This window comes from Nansenia antarctica (assembly GCF_963989245.1).
Source record: "Nansenia antarctica genome assembly, chromosome: 5".
In the NCBI taxonomy this organism is placed as follows: Eukaryota; Metazoa; Chordata; class Actinopteri; order Argentiniformes; family Microstomatidae; genus Nansenia; species Nansenia antarctica.
In genome coordinates, this window is record NC_137690.1 from 14,940,111 (window position 1) to 14,961,554 (window position 21,444).

The window sequence follows — 21,444 nt, forward strand, 5'->3', positions numbered from 1 at the left end:
TCAATGTAGGTCATACCTCTGTTTTCACAGGGGCTTTCTCTCCTGGTCAGGTGACAGCACAGTGGTAGTCATTTTTAATGAGGTCACTCACAGTGACCACAGTTCAGGAGGAGAGCTACAGGAGGACAGGGCGACCCCAGACACCTCTTCACCTCTTAGCCACCCTGCAGTTGTCTACTCAGAGTCTGTTCGGCTGGCTCTCTCTTCCCCATCCTGTCGGTAGTAGGTCATTACGGTGGCACTATAGGTCAGTTTAATCAAGTTTCACCGGAACACACATGGGAATCGGTTACAAGGTAGTAAATTAAAGATGTCTCCAAATAAGAAAAAAAACACAGAGAGGGCAAGGGAGGAAACTGAAGAGGTGAATGACTCAGATGACTCAGAGGATCAGCAGCCAAAGCCGAAGAGGAAAGGTAAGCGGGTCACTGAATCAGAGGTTGCTGGCAGAGGAAAGAAGAAGAAATCAAAAGGTACTGAAGAAGAGTACAACTCTGACACCTCAGAGCCTGAGGTGAGGAGCAGCAAGACAAAGGGAGAGAATAAAGAAGAAAAGAATAAAGGAAAAGTCAAGAAAAAGAAGAAGAAATCAAAAGGTACTGAAGAAGAGAACACCTCTGACACCTCAGAGCCTGAGGTGAGGAGCAGCAAGAAGAAGGGAGAGAATAAGAAGAATAAAGGAAACGTCAAGAAAAAGAAGAAGAAGACCAAGGAGAGTGAGGATGAGGAGGTGATCAGCAATGAGTCTCGGAGTACAGATGATGAAGATAACAACAATAAGAACTCCAAGAGGAAGAGGGCAGAGCGGCTCCCTGATGTGATAGAGACCACCAGAAAGGGAACCAAGAAGAAGATATCTTCAATCAAAGATAACCAGGCAAACAACATGTCAAAAGACAAAAAATCCAAAGATGAGGACAAAAAGTCAAAGAAGGATGTAGACACAGAGGAGGAGCCGCCAGGGGATGAAGAAGAAGGGGAAAGCAAGAAGAAGAAGAAGGATAAAAAGCCCAAGAAAGGTTCAGGGGACAGTGATGAGGACGTTAAAAAGGGGAAAGGCAAAAAGAAGAAACCGGTTGAGAACTATGTGGAGATCTACGAGAACGAGCTCAGGAACTATAAGACAGAAGCCGTCGAAAACTATGAGGATGAGTACCACAAGAAGAAAGGTAATGTCATGCATGTATGGTCTAACCTACATTTGATTGTTTCACTAGAATGGGACAGATTATCAGATAATCCAACAAAACAGCAACAAAATCACAAACTTTCCAACAATTAATAAACCAAACATATATATACTATATATATATATATATAATATATATATATAATTAATTAATTTTAATTTTAATAATAATTTTGCCATTTAGCAGACGCTTTTATCCAAAGCGACTTACAATTACGAATTACAGGGACATTCCCCCTGGAGTAACTGAGGACTAAGTGCCTTACCCAAGGGCACACTAGTAGTGGTGTGGCTTCAGGCGGGATTTAACCCTTACCCTAACCCTACCCCTACCCTAGCACCCTAGCACCTAACCCTAATCCTAAGTGAATGAAATTGGAAATTGAGTGCGCAACTTCTCAATGCATGAGTTAATCCTTTATGCCAGAGGCTCCGGGTACACTGCGTCTAATTGATACAGAGGCTCTATATTGCTGTCTGACTCCTAGGTTAATGGCTTCTTTGTTTCCCCTAATTGTCTCTGTAACATTACACTGGAGGAATCGACAAACAGTCACATGAGACCTGTCACTAATAACATTGTTTGACATAATGAAAAGGACCTTACACTGTTGGTAAAGCTCTCTTTGTTATCTATGTTGAATACCCTTATGAGTAACTCAGCAAAAACCTTAAGGCACTTTCTCTCATGGAATATCTGAATTAAATATGCACAACAGTAGCAGTAGGGTTCAACAGTTTGTCTCTGATTCAGATTCTATCTGTCTCTTTTTTTCCCTACACACACACACACATACACACACACACACACACACACACACACACACACACACACACACACACACACACACACACACACACACACAATACACTCATGCAGTGTATGAGGTGGTGACCATCACTGGAGATGAGAGAGGGGCGGGCACCGATGCCAACGTGTTTGTTACTCTATTCGGAGACTTTGGCATCACTCCCAAGGTGCATCTGGCTAGCAAGTGAGTCCCTTTCATGGACTGCCTTAAAAATGTCAGAGCCTTTGACCTTGTTAACAAGCAGTAGTACATACATATTTACTTGTTCTACTGGCTTTAATATCTGTGCTTTGCATTTTTTCTCCTATTCCACAGCACAGAAAAGAGGTATTTCATGATATTCCTACTATGATGGTGAAAGGGCAACTTGCCCTGTGTGTTTTGTGTTGAACTAGAAAGTTCAAGTAAAGTATGTGATGCTGTAGTACCTTCTACTATTGGTACAGTACCAGGACCTCAGATCATGTCTGCTGTGGCAGTGGCTTCCTCTCAATATTCTCAATGTTGCATACTGTGTTGAGTGTGAAAATGCAACATTTTGGACTTTAAATGTAATTTGACACGATTCTGTGTCTAAATTGCATTCTTTCCAAAGTTTGCTGAGGATTTTTGTTTTAACATGGTCTTTGTTCAATATACCTCCTTATGTTGTGTGAGTGAAAATGAATCTAATGAGTCAGCATGTGTGAATCAGGACATTTCTGAGCATGTCCAAGTAAAAGCAGTCTGGAGAGAGTTGATGCTGCCCTCCCAGATTCACCACTGGTTCACCTCTCGTTGCCATTACAGGAGTAGAACAGCATTTGAGAAGAGCAAAACGGATGTCTTCAGGATCAAAACACATAATGTTGGGCCTTTGAAGAAGATACGGTATGAGAGCCTTAAACCCCTGTCTATAAACTAGTCCTCTCTATGACGTTTTATAGCACTGTAGAGAACAGTAATGACAGTGAACGTTTTTCGCCTCCCTCAAGATTGAGCATGACTTGTCATGCACTTTAGATACATTTGGTTTGATTGATATGACTCTATTCATTAATTCATTCATTTGTTAATTAATGTATGTATTGCTGTGTGCCCTCCAGAATTGAGCATGACAATACAGGTCTGAATGCCAGCTGGTTCTTAGACAGGGTGGTGGTGACAGACATGAACAGACCTCACCTGCGCTTCTACTTTGCCTGTAACAACTGGCTCAGCAAGATGGAGGGAGACAACCTGTTTATCAGAGACCTGCTGGGCGCCCTTGACCCCATGGACATGCCAAAATGTACGTCTGACTGTCTGCCATCTTGGATTTTACTGTAAACTTGACTAGAACACTAGATTTGATTTTACTACATGCACGGCTGGTAAATAGGTTGGATAATGTCGAATCAAAGTTGTTTTCTATCCTGCCTGTGTATGTATAGATAATAAGTATGTGGTCAGCATCTTCACTGCAGATGTGAAAGGCAGTGGAACGGATGCTGATGTCTTCGTCAATATCTTTGGAGAGTTTGGTGACACAGGTGGGTGGAATTCCCCCCAAATTAAGTGATTAAAATACTAAGATAGATTTTTTTTTAATAAAAAATTGTTTCAATATCCTGTCCCATATCTGTTTGGTAGGGGAGAGACGGCTAGACAATGATAAGAATAACTTTGAGAAAGGAACGGAGGACAAGTTCACCATCGAGGCACCAAACCTGGGCAAAATCAGGAAGATCGCCATCGGACACAACAACAAAGGCTCTTCAGCAGGATGGTTTGTGGACAAGGTGAAAGGTCAAACATAATACTCATACTTTAAATTTCAATCTACATTAATTTCCACTGATAGTTAATACTACAGTATGGCACATTGTACCCAATGATTTTATGTTCATGATCAGTGTTGACTTAATTATAAGAGCTTCTCTTGAGAGTAGGGCAGAGAGAATTGTATCTGTAATGAGAGCTGCTGAAATGAAAGATAAGAGCTATGAAATGCAAGCTATCTATACCCCTCTAAACCTCCTTACAGTTCTTATGGGTGCTCCACGGTGTCTCCCTTAAGGTATTTAAGACATGTGATCCTCTCTCTCCCCTTCCTGCCCTCTCATTTGAGAGTGGTGTCAAACATACAGTGTGGAAGAACGATGAGATGAGATCACTCAAAAACACACACACACACACACACACACATACACACACACACACACACACACACACACACACACACACACACACACACACACAGGCCAGAGAGTCACCCTACCCCGCTTGGAAAGGGACACCTGGTCCCATTATCAGATTACCTTTCCAGCAGGGGTCAGTGGATTCGCTGGTGATTACTGTGCACCATGACACCAAAGATCATCAAGACATGATTTGATCAGTGTCTTATAGTAAAAATAATGGATTGGATATGTAATACTATGTTCCTGCATTAAAACAAGTATTATATTAAACTGTATTCCCTAATTTCATCCAAATAGATAGAAGAATTCAATTGAAACCACTTTGTCCAAAATATCCTGGATTCACTGCCATTCTATTCAATACAATAACCTTCCAACAAACTGTGTTATGGGAAGTGTTTTAGGGCAGACTTCACTACTGTATCCTGAGACTTTAGGAGGCCCTAAACACATCCTGAAGGCCTATAATACCGTAGGTTGTCCTCCGTTTCCGCAGGTGCTACTGGACGACCTGGGGAACAAATCCATGTATGAGTTCCCAATTAACCGCTGGTTCGCCATCGACGAGGATGATGGGAAGATTCAGAGGGACATCCTGGTGGGAGGGAGTGAACCCACAGGTGAGGAACATGAACACAGCGCTGTGTATGACCTTAAGAAGAAGGAGACAGTATACTGAGTATGTTATGCATACATCTGAGTTATTTAAGAGACACACCTATCCAAAGCATCATACTGTGTACAGTAAGTACCATGTAACATATAGGCCTATTGTAAGTAAAACAGTCGAAAGGGAAGCAGAACAACAAGAACACATGTCATAAACAGAAACATTTAAGAGAGTACAGTATCATAACAAAATCCTCTAGAAGTGGTGTAGTAGTTAGACATTCACTGTGCTGTTATCTTCACATTGTATGCCAACTGAATATACCATTTATATTCACAAACGAACCAACCCCAACAACATGAACTCAACGTATTGACACAAAATCAATATATGTGAGTCACCAACTCAGCTAAGCCAGACAGGTGTTCTGGCAGGGCCTCTGACTGCCCAACCTGTAACTGTACCTTGCAGGTATCGTGTACAACGTCCAGGTGGTGACAGGGAACATTAGAGGCGCTGGCACCAACTCTAAGATCCACATACTGATGCATGGCTCCAAGGGCATCAAGAACAGTGGCAAGGTAATGTGGATCGGAATCAAAGTAGTAAGTAAGTAGTAACACTCTACGTGATTTGTGACATCGATGTGTAAAGTCAGTTGACTACTGGCACACATGCGTACACACACGCACACACACATGCACGAGCGCACGCACGCACACACACACACACACACACACACACACACACACACACACACAAACACACACACACACACACACACACACACACAGACACACACACACACACACACACACACACACAGACACACACACACACACACACACACACACACACACACATACACACACACACACACACACACATAGCTGTCAAGGTCATTACAGTAGGTACAGTGCACAGTGCCTTCTGAAATGAGCACAGAGTAAGGATCTTGTAACAGCCTGGGTGTATCCGTAGGTCTTCTTGGCGGGGGGGAAGTTTGAGCGAGGTCTGACGGACATCTTTAATGTGGAGATTGCAGCCCTTCTCAGCCCCCTCAGCAGAGTCACCATCGGACACGATAATGAAGGGGTCAGCGCCGGGTGGTACTGTGAGAGGGTACAGAATACACACACACATACTCATGTGCACACACACACACACACACACACACACACACACACCCACATACACGCACACACGGTTCACACCTGACTCAAATTTAAGACCAAAATGTTCTCATTTATTGAACACACACACAGATTAATTGCAAATTACACACACGGTAAATAGTTTAGTTTCTCTGTTTATGTTGCAGGTGGTGGTGTACTGTCCCTTTACAGGGATCGAGCAGACCTTCCCTTGTGGTAAATGGCTGGATGAGAACGAGGGAGATGGACTGATCGAGAGAGAGCTCTACGAGATGGTCTCACTAAGACAGAAGAGACTGAAAAGTAGGTTGTATTTCAACATTAGAGTTTTACTTTTCAAACGGAGTTGGCCAGCCAAACTGTATAATATATCTTATGGCTGTGGAATAGTGTGCTTTGGCTCAGGTAGTGTTGACAGTCGTGCTGGTATTCTACTACCATCTGTGTGTTGTCCTGTCGTTGCCCTCAGAGCACCCCTGGTCTCTGTGGATCATGACGTCAGACCTGCCCGGCGCGGGCACAGATGCTGCCATCTCCTTCCAGATTTACGGGGAGAAGGGCAAGTCAGACGAGATGAGACTGGACAACAAGACAGACAACTTTGAACAGGGACAGCTGGACAAGTTCATGGTGAGTATGTTTTAGATGGGTGGATGGATGGATGGATGGATGGGTGGGTGTGGGTGGGTGGGTGGGTGAACGGGTGGGTGGGTAGATAGATGTGTTAATATATGTGTGATGGATGAGTAATGTTCTTGTTCTGACTATACATGCACCCAGGTTGAGCTGCCTGACATTGGGAAATTGACAAAGTTCCGCATCTGGCATGAGAAGAGGAATCCTTTTGCAGGATGGCATTTGAGCAAGGTGAGGAAATCCAGAGAGCCTCATCCCTAAACACACCACTGCACCACACAAGCCCCCTGACTCTCTCTCTGTGGTTATGCAGGCATCTTTGATGAAGACATTAACCAAGGAGAAGTTTAAGTTCCACTGTGAGCGCTGGCTGGACACTAATGAGGATGATAACGAGGTGGTGAGAGAGCTGCCTGCAACTGGAGACCTGATCCCTGAGCCCCTGCCCTGTATGTTTACCTGCCGTTAACCAGTAATACTGCTCTTACCTGAATTTACTGTACCTACCTACCTGCATGCATACAGTGCTTGTAGTAGTGGATTGTCAATACCTGTGCACACATCACTCTATTATAACAATTTACTATTATGTTTCTGTTATTAACTTCATGATTTCAGTTTTGGTTCCTACACATGGGAGTCTCTAGACTTTCTAGACTCTCTCTAGTCTTAACTTTCCTTAATCTGACCCCAAGTTTTAATAGATGTTATGTGTTGTGTTGTGTGTCAGTAACAAATCGTGCATCATCACCTTATGTACAGTACAATAGATATGACTATGAATATGAATGTTGTATAAATGTGATTGTGTGTTGCAGTGTTGAAGTACAGAGTGACTGTGGTCACGGGGGCTATCAGCGGCAGTGGAACAGATGCCACTGTCTTCCTGAATCTGATTGGTGACCACGGAGACACCGGGGAACGCATACTGATCAACTGCAAAAACAACATCAACAAGTTTGAGAAAGGCAACGTGAGTTCAGCAGAACCACGTTGGACCAATAAACTGCCTTTAACTTCTGTCATCTTCCAGGAAAATTCCATAATGTTACAGAAGGTCACCATTGTGTATAGCAATTAAATAGGGTTACCAGAAATACAACGTTCAAGGTGTCAACATGCTTGATACCTTTTCTACGCAATACCTATCTATAAACAAGCGTTACAGTGCTACTCTTTAACAAGCTAATTACATTCATCCTCTCCTCCTCTCTTCAATAGATGGATGAGTTTATGATCGAGGCGGTGTCACTAGGGCAAGTGCTGAGAGTGCGGATTGGGCATGATGGACGGGGCGGGGGCAGTGGATGGTTCCTGGACAAGGTGGTGGTCAGGGAGGAGGGGCAGGCTGAGTTTCAGGCTGTAGAGTTCCCCTGTAACAGGTGAGATCTGGACAGGCTCATTCATTCATTCATTCATTCATTCATTCATTCATTCATTCATTCATGAGTTGAAATAGTTTTTTGTTGAATTGTTTTCTATACGGTGTCTGACCGGTAGTTGGTGGACTGGGGTAGTGTGTGTAATGGGTATGATAGCTGTATGTTACCTCGAACAGGTAGAGTGTGCTAAAGGTGAGGTCGCCATGTTCTTTCTCGATTCATTTCAGATGGCTCGACCGGGATGAAGATGACGGACAGATTGTTCGGGAATTAGTGCCATTTTCAGACGGACAACGTCTCTACAGTGTGTGCCGTGACAGTTGTTGACTGGACAATGTTTTTATGAATAGAGCTATATTTCCAACATTGTTGTTCATATAGTTTGTTGATATGATGGTTTGACTATACATTAAGCATTCATTTCATACTGTAGTATTTTTAAAATGATTAGGGTTCAGCTGTTTTTTTTTGTGACGGCAGATGTTAGCTACCGTATCGCGGTGAAAACTGGGAACATCCCTGGAGGTAGCTCCGACTCCAAGGTGTTTGTGAAGCTCTATGGGGAGAAGGGAGACACCAGTAAGATGATGTTGGTGGTCTCAGACAACAACCTGAGTAACTACTTTGAGACGGACCGAATCGACATCTTTACAGTGGACACATTTGACATTGGACAGGTTAGCTGATTGGTTCTCATTATCCTCTATTGTCCATAAGAGCACACAGTAGGTTGATGTTGAAATAGACATACACCCAGGCTACTAGGCACCTTATTCATATAGGGCCTAATCCTCATTTATGCATGTACATACTGTAACTACAATTGTAATTATCTTGACATCCCTCTCACCCTATCTAAACCAATAAACAATCAATCCTCTGTTCTCTTCTGTGGTTCTGTGGACTCCAGATCAGCCGTATGATGATTGGCCATACTAACGAGGGTATGCGTGCTGGTTGGTTCCTAGACAGCGTTCAGATAACGGTTCCGGTCCATGGGAAGCAGTACATGTTCCCCAGCCACCGCTGGCTCTGCAAGACTGAGGCTGATGGCAAGGTGGAGGTGGATATCTATCCCAGCGAGATCCTGGACTGTGAACAATGTAAACTACCCTTACAACACCTTTATTACCCCCTTATAACACCTTTATGACAGTGTACATTAGCTCACTCAACAACATGCACATACCAATGTAACAAAAGGCCTAGTTAAAGCAACCTGGGTTCCCTGAAACAATGCATACTCTTGTAAAATGGAGAAAGCCATGTTGTTGCATAACACACGCTGAGGCATGTAAGTGTACGTTCCCAAATAAAACATTTTATAACTCTTGTCTCCATGTCTCACAACACAAATCTTTTTCTAGACTTATCCTGTAAACTCAAATAGACAAAGCCTGTGTTGTTATTGTTGATTGTTCTTCAATGTTGTTGCTGTTGTTGTGTCCTCTCATGCTGCAGTGATTAACTATGAAATAACAGTGGTGACTGGTGACATCGGGTTAGCTGGCACCAACGCTAAAGTCTTCATCCAAATCTACGGAGACAAGGGCAAGACAGAGGTCATCACCCTGAAGAGCAGGTCCAACAACTTTGAGAGAGGGATGACAGAGATATTCAAGGTACTGATAAAAGATTAGTTGGAAAGCTTCGGGTGGGAAGACTAAAGAATGAAATGTCTTTTGGTTAGTATGGTGCATAATGTAGTGCTGCTTTTTTGACTGAATCCCAAAGACACCAGGTTGCCAGGTCGTTACTATGGTTACCATGCTATGTCATATCCCGTTCTCGTTGAATACCAGGAATACGACTGTAAGATAAAGGGTAAGCATCACGCTTCTCCCTGCCTTCTGTAGGTAGAAGCCAGAGATGTGGGCAAGGTCATTAAGGTGCGTATCGGTCACGATGGCTCGGGGATCGGCTCGGGCTGGTTCCTGGAGAAGGTCGACGTCAAACGCCTCATCTGGGCCATGGTGACCAAGGAGAAGAAGAAGGACGACAAGAAGAAGAAGAAGAAAAAGAAGAAGGGAGAGGAGGAGGAGGAGGAGGAGGAGGAAGGGGAGCCAGTGGAGGAGGAGATGGAGGTGGTGCAGACGTACGCGTTCCCCTGCTCACGCTGGCTAGACTCTGGAGAAGATGACAAGGAGCTGGTGGTGGAACTGCTGCCTGAGGATGCGGAGGAATTCGAAGGTATCACTGTCATTTTGTAACACAGGTCTGCCAAGCATTGGCCTACATAATAGGGTTACGGTATATACATAGTTGTGAGTCATGTTTTCCGATATTGTCTGACAGAGAATTCCTATGAAGTGAGTGTGTTCACCGGGGACATGATGGGGTCTGGGACGAATTCCAATGTCTACATGAATATTTATGGAGAGAACGGCGACACAGGCGAGCGCTACCTGAAGTACTCCACCCACCTCAACAAATTTGAGAGAGGGCAGGTAAGAGGGGGGTTGGGTTACATACAGAGTGAAGAACCACTTACACTACAGTCCTCTATTTAGATAGCTAACACCAACCTAGCTCTGGAGATAAAGGACATGAAATGTTATTTGGTGTAAGTCCTGCTTTACTGAGATTAAATTTAGACACTATTGTAGCCAGAAGGCCAAACAAACTTAGTTGTAGAAGTCTTCATTAGATTAGACAAATGAATAAACCGACTCTCAAAATGAATGTGGTTTTTCTGCAATACGAGCCCTCATCCAGGCTGTTCTGGAGAGTATCTCTTGATTACATGAGCTCAGCTGGGACAAGGAGAGGAGCTGGAAGGAGTCCCCAGAGTCACTGAACCTGTCAGCCTGTCGCAACAACAATCAACCTGATAGTCGTCCCTCCTGTTATTCAAAGTAGATGTAGCGATGGGATACTTTTACTCATCACCGCAAACCGGTGAATTATTTATCCCTTCATTAGACTTGGCTCTCTGGAACAACGCGTACATATCCGTAAACAGTTAGCTTTTCTTTCTGCCATAATCAGAATCAGAATCAGAGTCAGAATCGCTTTTATTACATCCAATGTACGGGTACACAAGAGTAACATTCTTTAGGCTCAGGTTCCTCGACATTGGCATTGCTGCAGAATACAAAATCAACTATAATAGAATAAAGTTAAATAAGTAAGGTAATTCATTATTATTATTATTATTATTATTATTAATAGGTTTCAGCCTTGAGAGGGACCTATTAATAGTGAGGAGACAGTGACAGTTTGTGAGGCTGTTGCTTACCAAACAAGCCATGACAAGTGAATAGGAGCCTATGCTAGAATACCCTAGAATAGACCGCTTTTAGACTCTTTGTGTACTGTATGTGGCATGCTGTCACTCAACATCCCTATTGGCAACCGTTTGTCACAATGTTCAGTGTTCACAATCTATAGTGTTGTGACCTATTAAACACGGCCTAATGAAGAAATATTCCAATCATTTGCAGTATTTGCGTCATGTTTTAATGTTTCTGTAGGTTTACTAGGTTGTTCTGTATTCATTCATCTGCACAGGGGGAAAAGTCATCACATATTTAGTGAGATGAGAATATCGTTAAAGGCTTTGCTACGCTTGCCTGTCTTTGATTATGTCATGCAGGAAGACACATTCTCCAAAACTGCAGTTGAGCTGGGGCCACTAAAGAAGTTACGCATTCGTCATGACAACACCGGGTCCATTTCATCCTGGTACCTGGATCGGGTGGAGATAGTGGACACCAAAGACGACACTACGTAAGCCTGACATTAGATACCCATATAGTTGCTGTGTCGTTACGTCGTTATAGCAAAAGCGTGTGGCTTAATATATTTCCCCTCTGACAAAGGTACTACTTCCCGTGTAACCGTTGGCTGGCTGTGGACGAAGATGACGGGCAGATCGCCCGAGAGCTGGTACCTGTGGACGAGGCCTTCATGAGGAAGAATGATGATGAGGAGGAGGGAGGAGGGGCAGCAGCTCTGGGGCTGGAACAGAAAGGTGAGGTGGGGAGGGATGAGGGGGCGGCGGGGCCGTTGTTGTAGATCACAGTAAATACCTCTGCTTATTATCTTACAGCCATGTCCACAACCTATAATCTGAAGATAAAGACAGGGGAAAAGAAACATGCTGGAACTGATGCCAATGTCTTTGCTATCCTGTATGGTGAAAAAGATGACACAGGTAAAGTGCAGTACAGGCCATATACTGTATAGCTCCAATATAATGTAGCAATTAGTGTGTATTGTTGCTTGCTAATCCTAGAGACTTTTCTTCTTATACTAGAATAGTCTCTGACATTAATCTAAATTAAATTAAATCTAAGATAAAGATTTTTTTTTATTTTTTTTTATCTGTTTTTCGAGAAACAATTTGTACAGTGCCCTGTGTAATTATAGGACAGTGAAGCATTTTTCCTGTTTTTGATCTATACTCCAACGGTTTGGATTTGAAATCAAACAATTACAATGAGGTTAAATTTGAGATTTTATTTGATGGTAAATAGAGGGAATATGCATAACAAAGTGTTGTAATTTCTGTTTAATTTAAAATCCAAACCTTTGGAGTGTAGAGCCAAAAGAAGAAACAATGATTAATTGTCTCATTACTTACGAACGGTACTGTATTAGTGTGTCCATGTACCTTACAGGAATAATTAACCTGAAGGCGTATAAGACCCATAAGAACAAGTTTGAACAGGGAATGATAGATGAGTTTACTGTTGAAGCCGTGGACCTTGGAGAGTTAGAGAAGCTACGCATCGGCCATGACAACTCAGGTGGGATATCAGGACATGAATCAACCAATGAATCAATGTTTCCCCAAGTAAAACATACATTTTACTCTAAATGGACAATAAAGGACTTGTACTAAGAGGAGCCATCTCTCCTGCTCAGGTGGGTCGGCGGGCTGGTTTCTGGACTGGGTGGAAATTGACGCCCCCTCCCAGGGCCAGAGACTATGTTTCCCATGTGGCCATTGGCTGGACAAAGGAGAGGATGACGGGCTTCTAGTGAGGGACCTCGTCCCTGCCGATCTCCAGACTGTGCTCTATATGCCATGTAAGTGATGCTCACACGCTAGGTGTGATAGTTAGTTAGTTAATACTTGATGTCTTTGTGAGAGGAAGGTTTCTTTGTTCCACAGCAGCAAACATGGAGTATCCAGAAATTACTTAAAAATCCCAGTTTATCTACAGTATAGTGACAACCTACTCTGTCTACTAAACATACAAACATGAGGTTGTACAACATATGTAGCATATGCAACATATGCCTGTTCCATTCACCAGGATTAATATGATAATCATATTATTGATTTTGCCTTTCCAGTTGTGCCTTATGAGATAAAGACCTACACCAGTGATGTGTTTGGTGCTGGTACAGATGCAGATGTGTTTATAGTCCTGTACGGGCGTAAGGGCCTCTGCACCCTGCAGAAACACCTGTGTGTCAACAAGAGAGAGAGGCGCCTGTTCTTCGAGAGGGGCGCTGAGGATATGTTCATTGTGGAGGTGAGTGAACGTATACAGTGCCCTGTGGAATTAATGTTTACTTTATTACATTTTAAAACATGTTTACTTTATAATTACTAAGAGATGAAAGTAGAGATTATTTATTGATGGTTTTTGTGTACATATTGGTTTCACCATTCCGAAATTACAACACTGTTTATGCATAGTCCTCCTATGTAAGGGTACCCAAAGATAATGGGCACCAGCTCAATGGCCTAGCGATTAGAGTGTCCGCCCTGAGTTTGGGAAGTTGTGAGTTCTATCCCCGGCCGAGTCATACCAAAGACTATAAAAATGGTACCCGATGCCTCCCTGCTTGGCACTCAGCATTAAGGGTTGGATTGGGGCTAAGACCCTGCGACATACAAGCGTCATGTCCAGGGGCTGTACTCACGCTGTAAGCCGCCTCACGCTACAGAAACAGGAGATAGGCTCCTGCCCTATGGACCATTAGGCTCGAGAACCATTGGTTTCTCAAGGCTACTTACCGGTACTTACTTAAAAGTAATGGAACAATTGGCTTGACAGGTGTTTCTGGTAAGTCAGGTGTAGTGCAAACATAATGTCTAGTATTGACTCTAGGCTTTGAGTCTACTTCTATGCATTGTGATTGATGTGATTGATGATTCTATGTTTGATAAGGCATGTTTCATGGTGTTTGAAACATGTTTCTAGTTGGAGGATGTTGGTGATGTCATTGAGAAGATCCGGATAGGACACGACAACAAGGGCAGCAACCCTGGCTGGCACCTGGACAGAGTGGAGATCAGACGGCTGCTGAGGAAGGGAAAGGTACTGGAATATCAGCACAGAATATGTATTTCTCTGTAGCCTCTTCATCTACTGTGTTGAGTAGTTGTAAGCAATAGCTCCACCTAGTGACCATTTTATTGTTTTCACCTAGTGAGTCCCTTGAGATTCTGAAGTGAAGGGTGCAAAAAGGAGTAACACTCCAGAATGAAACCTAGATAACCTATTGTTGTACATAACATCCAAGTACAGCTGAACTCCGAGGACAGTTTTTTTATTTTTTTATTACTAGAAATGACTACAAAAAAAATAAATAAATAAATAAAATAGTAGTGGCCTGGGTGGTCCAGTGGTCTAGCACCGCAGTCTACAGTGCACACATATGTCCTTGTCAGCTTGGGGTTCGAATCCGGCCCACTTTCCTGTCTGTCTTCACTAACTATCCAATAAAATGCAAAATATGGGTGGGACTAATTACGTGTTCCTGCCCCTTAGGGTTCTGAAACGACTATCTTCCTATGTGAGCGTTGGCTGGCCAAGTCAGAGGACGATGGGGAGACTGTGAGAGAGCTGGTCCCGTCTGAGATCATCACTGAGAAACTGCTGAGGGATGGAACACTGAAGCGCAATGAGACAGAGGTGGAGGACGCCCTGGAGAGTAGGTCCCTAGTTTCGATTAAACATACAGTGCTGCTTGAAAGTATCTGAACCCCTTGAGCAATTATCGATTTGTTTTTACCATGAAACCTTTTCAGAATCAGAACCAGTCCTTTTTATCTGACATAACAGGTTTATATTTACCAATTCCGTTTAGAGGGAATCATGCATGTAATAATAATAATAATAATAATAATAACTTGGTTTTATATAGCGCCTTTCACAAACAGGGGGAAAGGGGTCCTCTGAGATCTCCTTTCCTCTCGGCATGGTGTTTTGCATTCACCTGTCCCACCCAAACTTTTTCTTTACCTACTTGATTTAACCACCAAGGCAACTTGGGGTTCACTTATTTTTGTACCTGCACTAATTTCTTTATAATTGTGTTTTTCTACAACACGCATGATTCCCTCTAAACCAACATATGGAATTGGTAAATATAAACCTGTTATGTCAGGTAAAAAAGTTCTGATTAAATAAAGAGTTCATGGTAAAACTAAAAAAATCTATAATTGCACAAGGGGTTCACATACTTTCAAGCAGCACTGTACATCACAAACAGCATCAAATTGGCTATGGTATCTATAAGTCCTCTTGTCCTCTTTCTTTTTTGATCCTTGCCAGCACACACATATAATGTGTCCGTGCGGACTGGTGACATGTACGGAGCAGGGACGAACGCTAAGGTGTTCCTCACCATCTATGGGGACCTGGGTGACACAGGGGAGCGCACACTCAGCAAGTCTGAGACCAACAGCAACAAGTTCGAGAGGGGAGAGGTAAGTCGAAAAAGTGGGATGATTTTATCTTCTTTTTAACATTTTAGCTTGCATTGTTTCAGCTGGTATTAGCTGTACCTGTTATCAGTACCTGTTATTTAGTAAGAAATTATATGTTGACAATGTGGGGGCCTTCTGATATAGAGAGGATTCAACAGCATGGAAAGTACCTGGAGCCAAACCAAAGGGTACACAATAGAGGTTGTTGAATGAATCCCAAGCAAACATAAACCCCATGAGATGAGTCCCTGCTCCCTCTCTCTTTCTCTCAGGTGGATAAGTTCTCCATCGAGGCGGTGGACCTGGGACAGGTGTTTAAGGTCCGGATCCGCCATGACAACTCTGATGCGATGGGGGCAGACTGGTACCTGGACCAGGTGGAGGTGGTCGACTCGGAAACAGATGAGGTCTTCATGTTCCTGTGTGAACGTTGGCTGTCCAAGAAGAAAGAAGACAAACGCATCGAGAGAACCTTCTATGTAAAGGTTGGTAGGATGCTTCACCTAGATCTATACATTTTCATGCTACATTCTTGTAGATAAATCCCTAAAGTTATTCATAATGACCTCCTTATATATTCCATATTCATCAGGAGGGTTGTTTCTGTTCTTCTGTTGTGTTGTTCTTAAGTCTGTTTGTTTCCTGCTCAGGGCTATGAGGGAGAGAGGAACAGTGATCCTAACTCACAGAAGAGCATCCAGGCAAAGATAGGACTGGACAGAAACGCCAACAACAAGAAGAAGAAGAAAAAAAAGGTGGCAGTCGTAGAGGAGTTGCCAAGTAAGACAGCAAGACAACACTTAAATGTTTATGAGAGTTTATGCTATCATCATAGACTCTGTATAGTGTATAAAGCCGTGAGACAGAATAAGTGACTGACCAGTCCCCCTACCACTTATTCCCCCAGTCATCCCCTACCACTTTACTGTATGTACGGGGATGGACAACGAGGCCAGCACCACGGCTAGGATCTATGTCATCATTATCGGACACAACGAAATCGAGACGGACCGCCTGTGGCTAGACCTGTCGGATGGGAAGAAAAGCTTTGCATCCGGGTCTATGGAGAACTTCCAGTGTTACGGAACTGACGTAGGCGAGATCAAGAGAGTGGAGGTGAGACTTGGCTGGGGTGCACCTCAATAGTTTAACGTGACTCCCTGTCCTTATATGTCACCGTTATGTGCAATGATCTGAAAATATTCCGATTTCTCCCTCTCTCTTTGCATTTTTCCATTTTCAAATGTCTCTCTCTCTCTCTCTCTTTCTCTGTCTTTAACATTCTCTTTATTTATTAACTCTCTCTTTCTCTGCCACTCACAGCTCGGCCATAATGGTGCCACCCCAGAAAGCTGCTGGTTGGTGGATGAGCTGTCTGTTGCCGTGCCAACCAAAGGCATCAAGTACATCTTTGTGTGCAAGTGCTGGTTGGCTAAGGACAGGGGTGATGGCCTCACTGCACGATTATTCAACATACTTGATGCCTTTAGTATCAATATTGTCCATAAAGTAAGTAAGAACATTATCACTTGCATACTCGCACACGCATATCATCACACTATACTGAAGCACCGTTATTCCTTCCCATCCAGAACCTTTTTGTCCCATGATCAAGAGTGACATGGTCCAAGAATATTACATTATAGATATAGAGTTAGGTCCGGAAATATTTGGACAGTGATACAATTTCCATAATTTCAGCTCTGTACACCACCACAATGGATTTTAAATGAAACAATCGAGATGCAATTTAAGTGCAGACTTTCAGCTTTAATTTTAAGGGGTTGAACAAAAAAACCATATGAAATGTTTAGGAATTGCAACCATTTTTATACACAGTCACCTATTTTTAGGGGCTCAAATGTAATTGGACAAATGAACATAATCATAAATAAAATGCTAATTTTGTATACTTTGTCGAGAATCCTTTCTAGGCAATGAATGCCTGAAGTCTGGAAGCCATGGACATCACCAAATGCTGGGCTTCCTCCTTTGTGCCTCTACAGCAGCTCTCTTCAGTTGTTGTTTGTTGTTCAGTTGCCCAATTACCGTACTTTTGTTCCCTTGAAAAAGAGGGGGCTATTAAAGAGCTGTAATTCCTAAACCCTTCCTCCAATTTGGATGTGAATACCCCTCAAATTAAAGCTGATATTCTGCACTTGAAGCCCATATATATAACTGTAACTTGTATATGTTTTGATGAACAGCTAAAATAACAACAATTCTGTCCAAATATATATGGACCTGTATATATATTAATGTCATTTTAATTTCCCTTCAGGTCATCTATGAAGCCACGGTTGTCACGGGTGACACCCAGTCTGCAGGAACAGACACCAACGTCTTCCTCACTGTGTTTGGAGCCAATGGGAGCACAGAGGAGATGCTGCTGCCCAAGAGGGAGGACAGGTGACATAAGACGGTCATTCAGTATCTTGATTAGGCCGATATACTGTAGCTGCAGCTGTTGACTGTCATTGTATACTGACACTCATTTACCACTGGCAAGGTTTGAGAGAGGACAGGAGGACACATTCAACCTGGAGATAGATGACATTGCTCCTCTGAAGAAGATCAGGGTCCGAATCGACGGCACTGGGAGTCGACCTGATTGGTTCCTCGACAGGGTTAGTACTCGTACCTACTCATATTATATTATAGCCTTTCCGTTTGAATGCAGTTACTTTGTGTTGGAAAGAGTGTCTAACAAGTGTCTAGAATTATATTTTGTGAATGTATCCTGTAGATCCAGATGCGTAACCTGACCACTGAGGAGGTGTCTGTATTCACCTATGAGGATTGGCTGTCCAAAACTAAAGGGCCCAAGAGGACCAAAATCTGTGAGCTGGCAGCCACGGTGGAAGAGGAGGAGATGGTGGAGAGAACCACCTACACCATCCAGGTCCAGACTAGTGATGTAGGAGGTGGGTCACACACACCAATATTTTTGATGTAGACAATTATAAGGGCACCCAGGGTTGTTAGAGCAATGTCGACATTGTCAGGGCTTCTTCTTTTTTCCGGTTCAGGTCATGTTCAGCAAAAAGTCATGGCCTTATTTATGTTATTGACTGGGTATGGGAGCACACGCTGCCTTCTCTCCCCCTGGCATCACCTCTGCTTTTACCATCTTCATCTGTCTCTTTCCCCTTACTTCCAGGTGCGGGCACTGATGCCAATGTGTTCATGATGCTGTTCGGGGAGAACGGGGACACAGGTATGCTGGCACTGAAGGAGAGCACCAACAGGAACAAGTTTGAGCGTAAAATGAAAGACGTGTTCCGCTTCCCTGATATCCTCAGCCTGGGAGAGTTGTCAAAGATCCGTGTGTGGCACAACAACAAAGGTGAGGAGGAGCTGACGAAAAGTAATGTAACGCAGTAAGAATACCTGCACACTGGGGTATCAGACAGGTGGTTAGGGAATTCATGTTTGCAAGGTTTGCATCTGTTGTTTTCAAGATGGAATACAATATAAAAGGTGGAGCACAAAGCAAAGCACAGAGCACAAAGTAAAGATAGTGAAGAGCCCACACAATATAACAAACAACAGTTTTAGGATCACTAAATACTTCAATTTGTGAATTGTATTCAATGTATCATCTGCTGTCCTGCTTCATGGCTACTGGGTTAGTGATACATGGCTTGTAAAGAAACTTAAGTTTTGGGACCTGTTCAAAAGCAAGGACTGTGTGATCATCTAAGTATGTGCAGTTATGTGTTTTTAGCATGTTGATGTTCTATCAGCATGTTGTGATGTGCTAAACATGCAGTTAGATGTTTATAGCGATGTTTATATCGTCTGTTTTGATTCTCCGGTACTTGGTTTGAGGTGTACCGACATTCATCTTCTTCAAATATTATCAGATTTCAATGTATGACACATTATTTGAAAGCTTACAATCTGCACTTTCATAATCTGTAAAGGACTGATGACCTTGCCCTCCATGGGGACTTTTTCACCAGATCCTGTCACATGAACATAAAGTGGGAATAAAAACATATCATATGTTGCTCCTAGGCCCTGCCCCGGGTTGGCACCTGGAGTACATCGATGTGAAGGACGAGACTATGGACCAGAATTTCCGATTCCCCTGTGACCGATGGCTGGCCAAGAACGAGGACGACAAGCAGGTCATGAGAGAGCTGGCATGTGCCAACAATGACATGATTGACCTCAATGACAAAACCAGTGAGTTGGCACCCTATTCAGAGTCATATAGAGAGAGGCTGGCCAATTTTACAAATGGATGCCATTTTCCTGTTGCTTTTTTTTCTTTCTCCCAGAATATGAAATTACCACTACAACAGCGAACACGGATGATGCTGACACCAAGGAGAATATCTGGGTTGTGCTGGAAGGAAAGAAAGCACGCTCAAAGGAATTTGTGCTAGATAATTCTTCAAAGAAAAAGAGGTTCCTATGGTGGGTTCTCAAAGAGAGACTCTGAGCGGCGGTCTTGTAAAGAGTACCCCTTAGAGAATAGTCTTTTCTTTCATGTGCTCTGCTGTTCTGTACTCTCTGCAAGCCATTAATTTCAGGAAGGTTAAGCTCATACATAGCAATAGCATACAAGAATAGTTCTTATATATGCCACCAAAGAAGAGTGTAATACAGTATAGTGATGAATCACTGGAATCTGATGTTGTCTCTTTTCAGTGGTGCCACTGACACGTTTGAGTTTTCATCTAAGCACCTGGGTGAGCTAGCTGGTATCTGTATTGGCCACACGACCAAAGACAATAAGAAGGTGAAAGGTGAAGCTTTCTGGCATGTGCTAGAGGTGGTGGTCACGGAGAAGGAACTGGGGAACAAGTGAGTGGGAACCACTTAATGCCATCTTTAACACTCAACCTTACCGCCATGTGCAGGGTCACAGTGACAGATTCACTTTAGAGTGTCTAGAAAATAACGGAAATGCCTATATATGGGGTGTCTCCCCAATATGTTTATATTATCACACTTCTGGTGATGACCTTGATCTGTTATGAGATGCGTTAAGCCCAGCGTAATTAGTACCATGGATATGCATAATCAAACACCTATAATGTTCATAATAAGGTTATAGCTATGCTCTGATCATGGCTCCCCCCCTTTTTTATTCCTGCCCAGGTATTTCTTCCACTGTGATGCCCAGATCCCTCTGGCAGCCAAACGGGACCAGTTCTTGAACTTCGAGTGCTCTAAGACCGTTGAGAGCTTCGCCAGCAAGGTCCGCAGCCTCGTTCCTGTCAAGTACGAGATCATCATTATCACTGGTGATGTCAAAGGCGCCGGCACGGACGCTAATGTTTACATCACCATATATGGCTCCAACGGGAACTCTGGACAGCGTCCATTAAAGCAGAAGTTCCGAAACCTTTTTGAGCGGGGACAAACAGACCGTTTTGTTCTAGAGATGTTGGATTTAGGGGAGCTGCTGAGGATCAAAGTGGAACATGACAATGATAGTCACAACTCTGGCTGGTACCTTGAGTGTGTGGAGGTGACCAACACAGCAAACTCGGTGACTACCATATTCCTCTGTGGGAAGTGGTTGGACCATATGAAGGCAGATGGACAGATCCAAAGAGTGCTCTACCCCAAATACTGAGAGAATCCACATTCACCTCTTTGGATTGTATTGTGGATGGGGCATCTCAAAAGATATATTTGTGTTTTTAATACTTTTTCTCAGGAATTTTTCAAGAATTATAATTTTTTGCAATAGGAATCACACTCTTGTGATGAGGTAGCCCTGCTTGCAAGCCCAGATATAGCCCTCATCCCACAAGGATGTCTTAATGGTATAATGGTTTATCCCTGTGGCATCCATGCGAGTTCTAAC

At 43.2% G+C, this 21,444-nt stretch overlaps 1 protein-coding gene across 1 annotated transcript; it reads left to right on the plus strand.

The window, feature by feature from the left end:
• Positions 1–310: 310 nt before the first annotated feature.
• Positions 311–21,210, plus strand: loxhd1b (lipoxygenase homology PLAT domains 1b; the record flags this gene model as incomplete). Its single annotated transcript, XM_080531377.1, has 43 exons — positions 311–1,169; positions 2,070–2,184; positions 2,317–2,328; positions 2,791–2,871; positions 3,087–3,271; positions 3,414–3,512; positions 3,613–3,761; positions 4,660–4,783; positions 5,245–5,354; positions 5,755–5,895; positions 6,095–6,230; positions 6,397–6,557; positions 6,708–6,794; positions 6,877–7,012; positions 7,382–7,536; positions 7,785–7,945; positions 8,173–8,249; positions 8,426–8,622; positions 8,856–9,048; positions 9,407–9,567; positions 9,802–10,135; positions 10,241–10,392; positions 11,541–11,674; positions 11,767–11,918; positions 11,997–12,101; positions 12,568–12,696; positions 12,815–12,979; positions 13,250–13,431; positions 14,107–14,223; positions 14,677–14,839; positions 15,463–15,617; positions 15,890–16,102; positions 16,268–16,397; positions 16,525–16,733; positions 16,941–17,126; positions 17,899–18,026; positions 18,127–18,244; positions 18,364–18,541; positions 18,778–18,963; positions 19,638–19,808; positions 19,904–20,042; positions 20,277–20,432; positions 20,730–21,210. The coding sequence occupies 43 exons, from the start codon at positions 311–313 to the stop codon at positions 21,208–21,210; spliced, it is 7,422 nt and encodes a 2,473-aa protein (XP_080387503.1).
• Between the last annotated feature and the right edge of the window lie 234 nt (positions 21,211–21,444).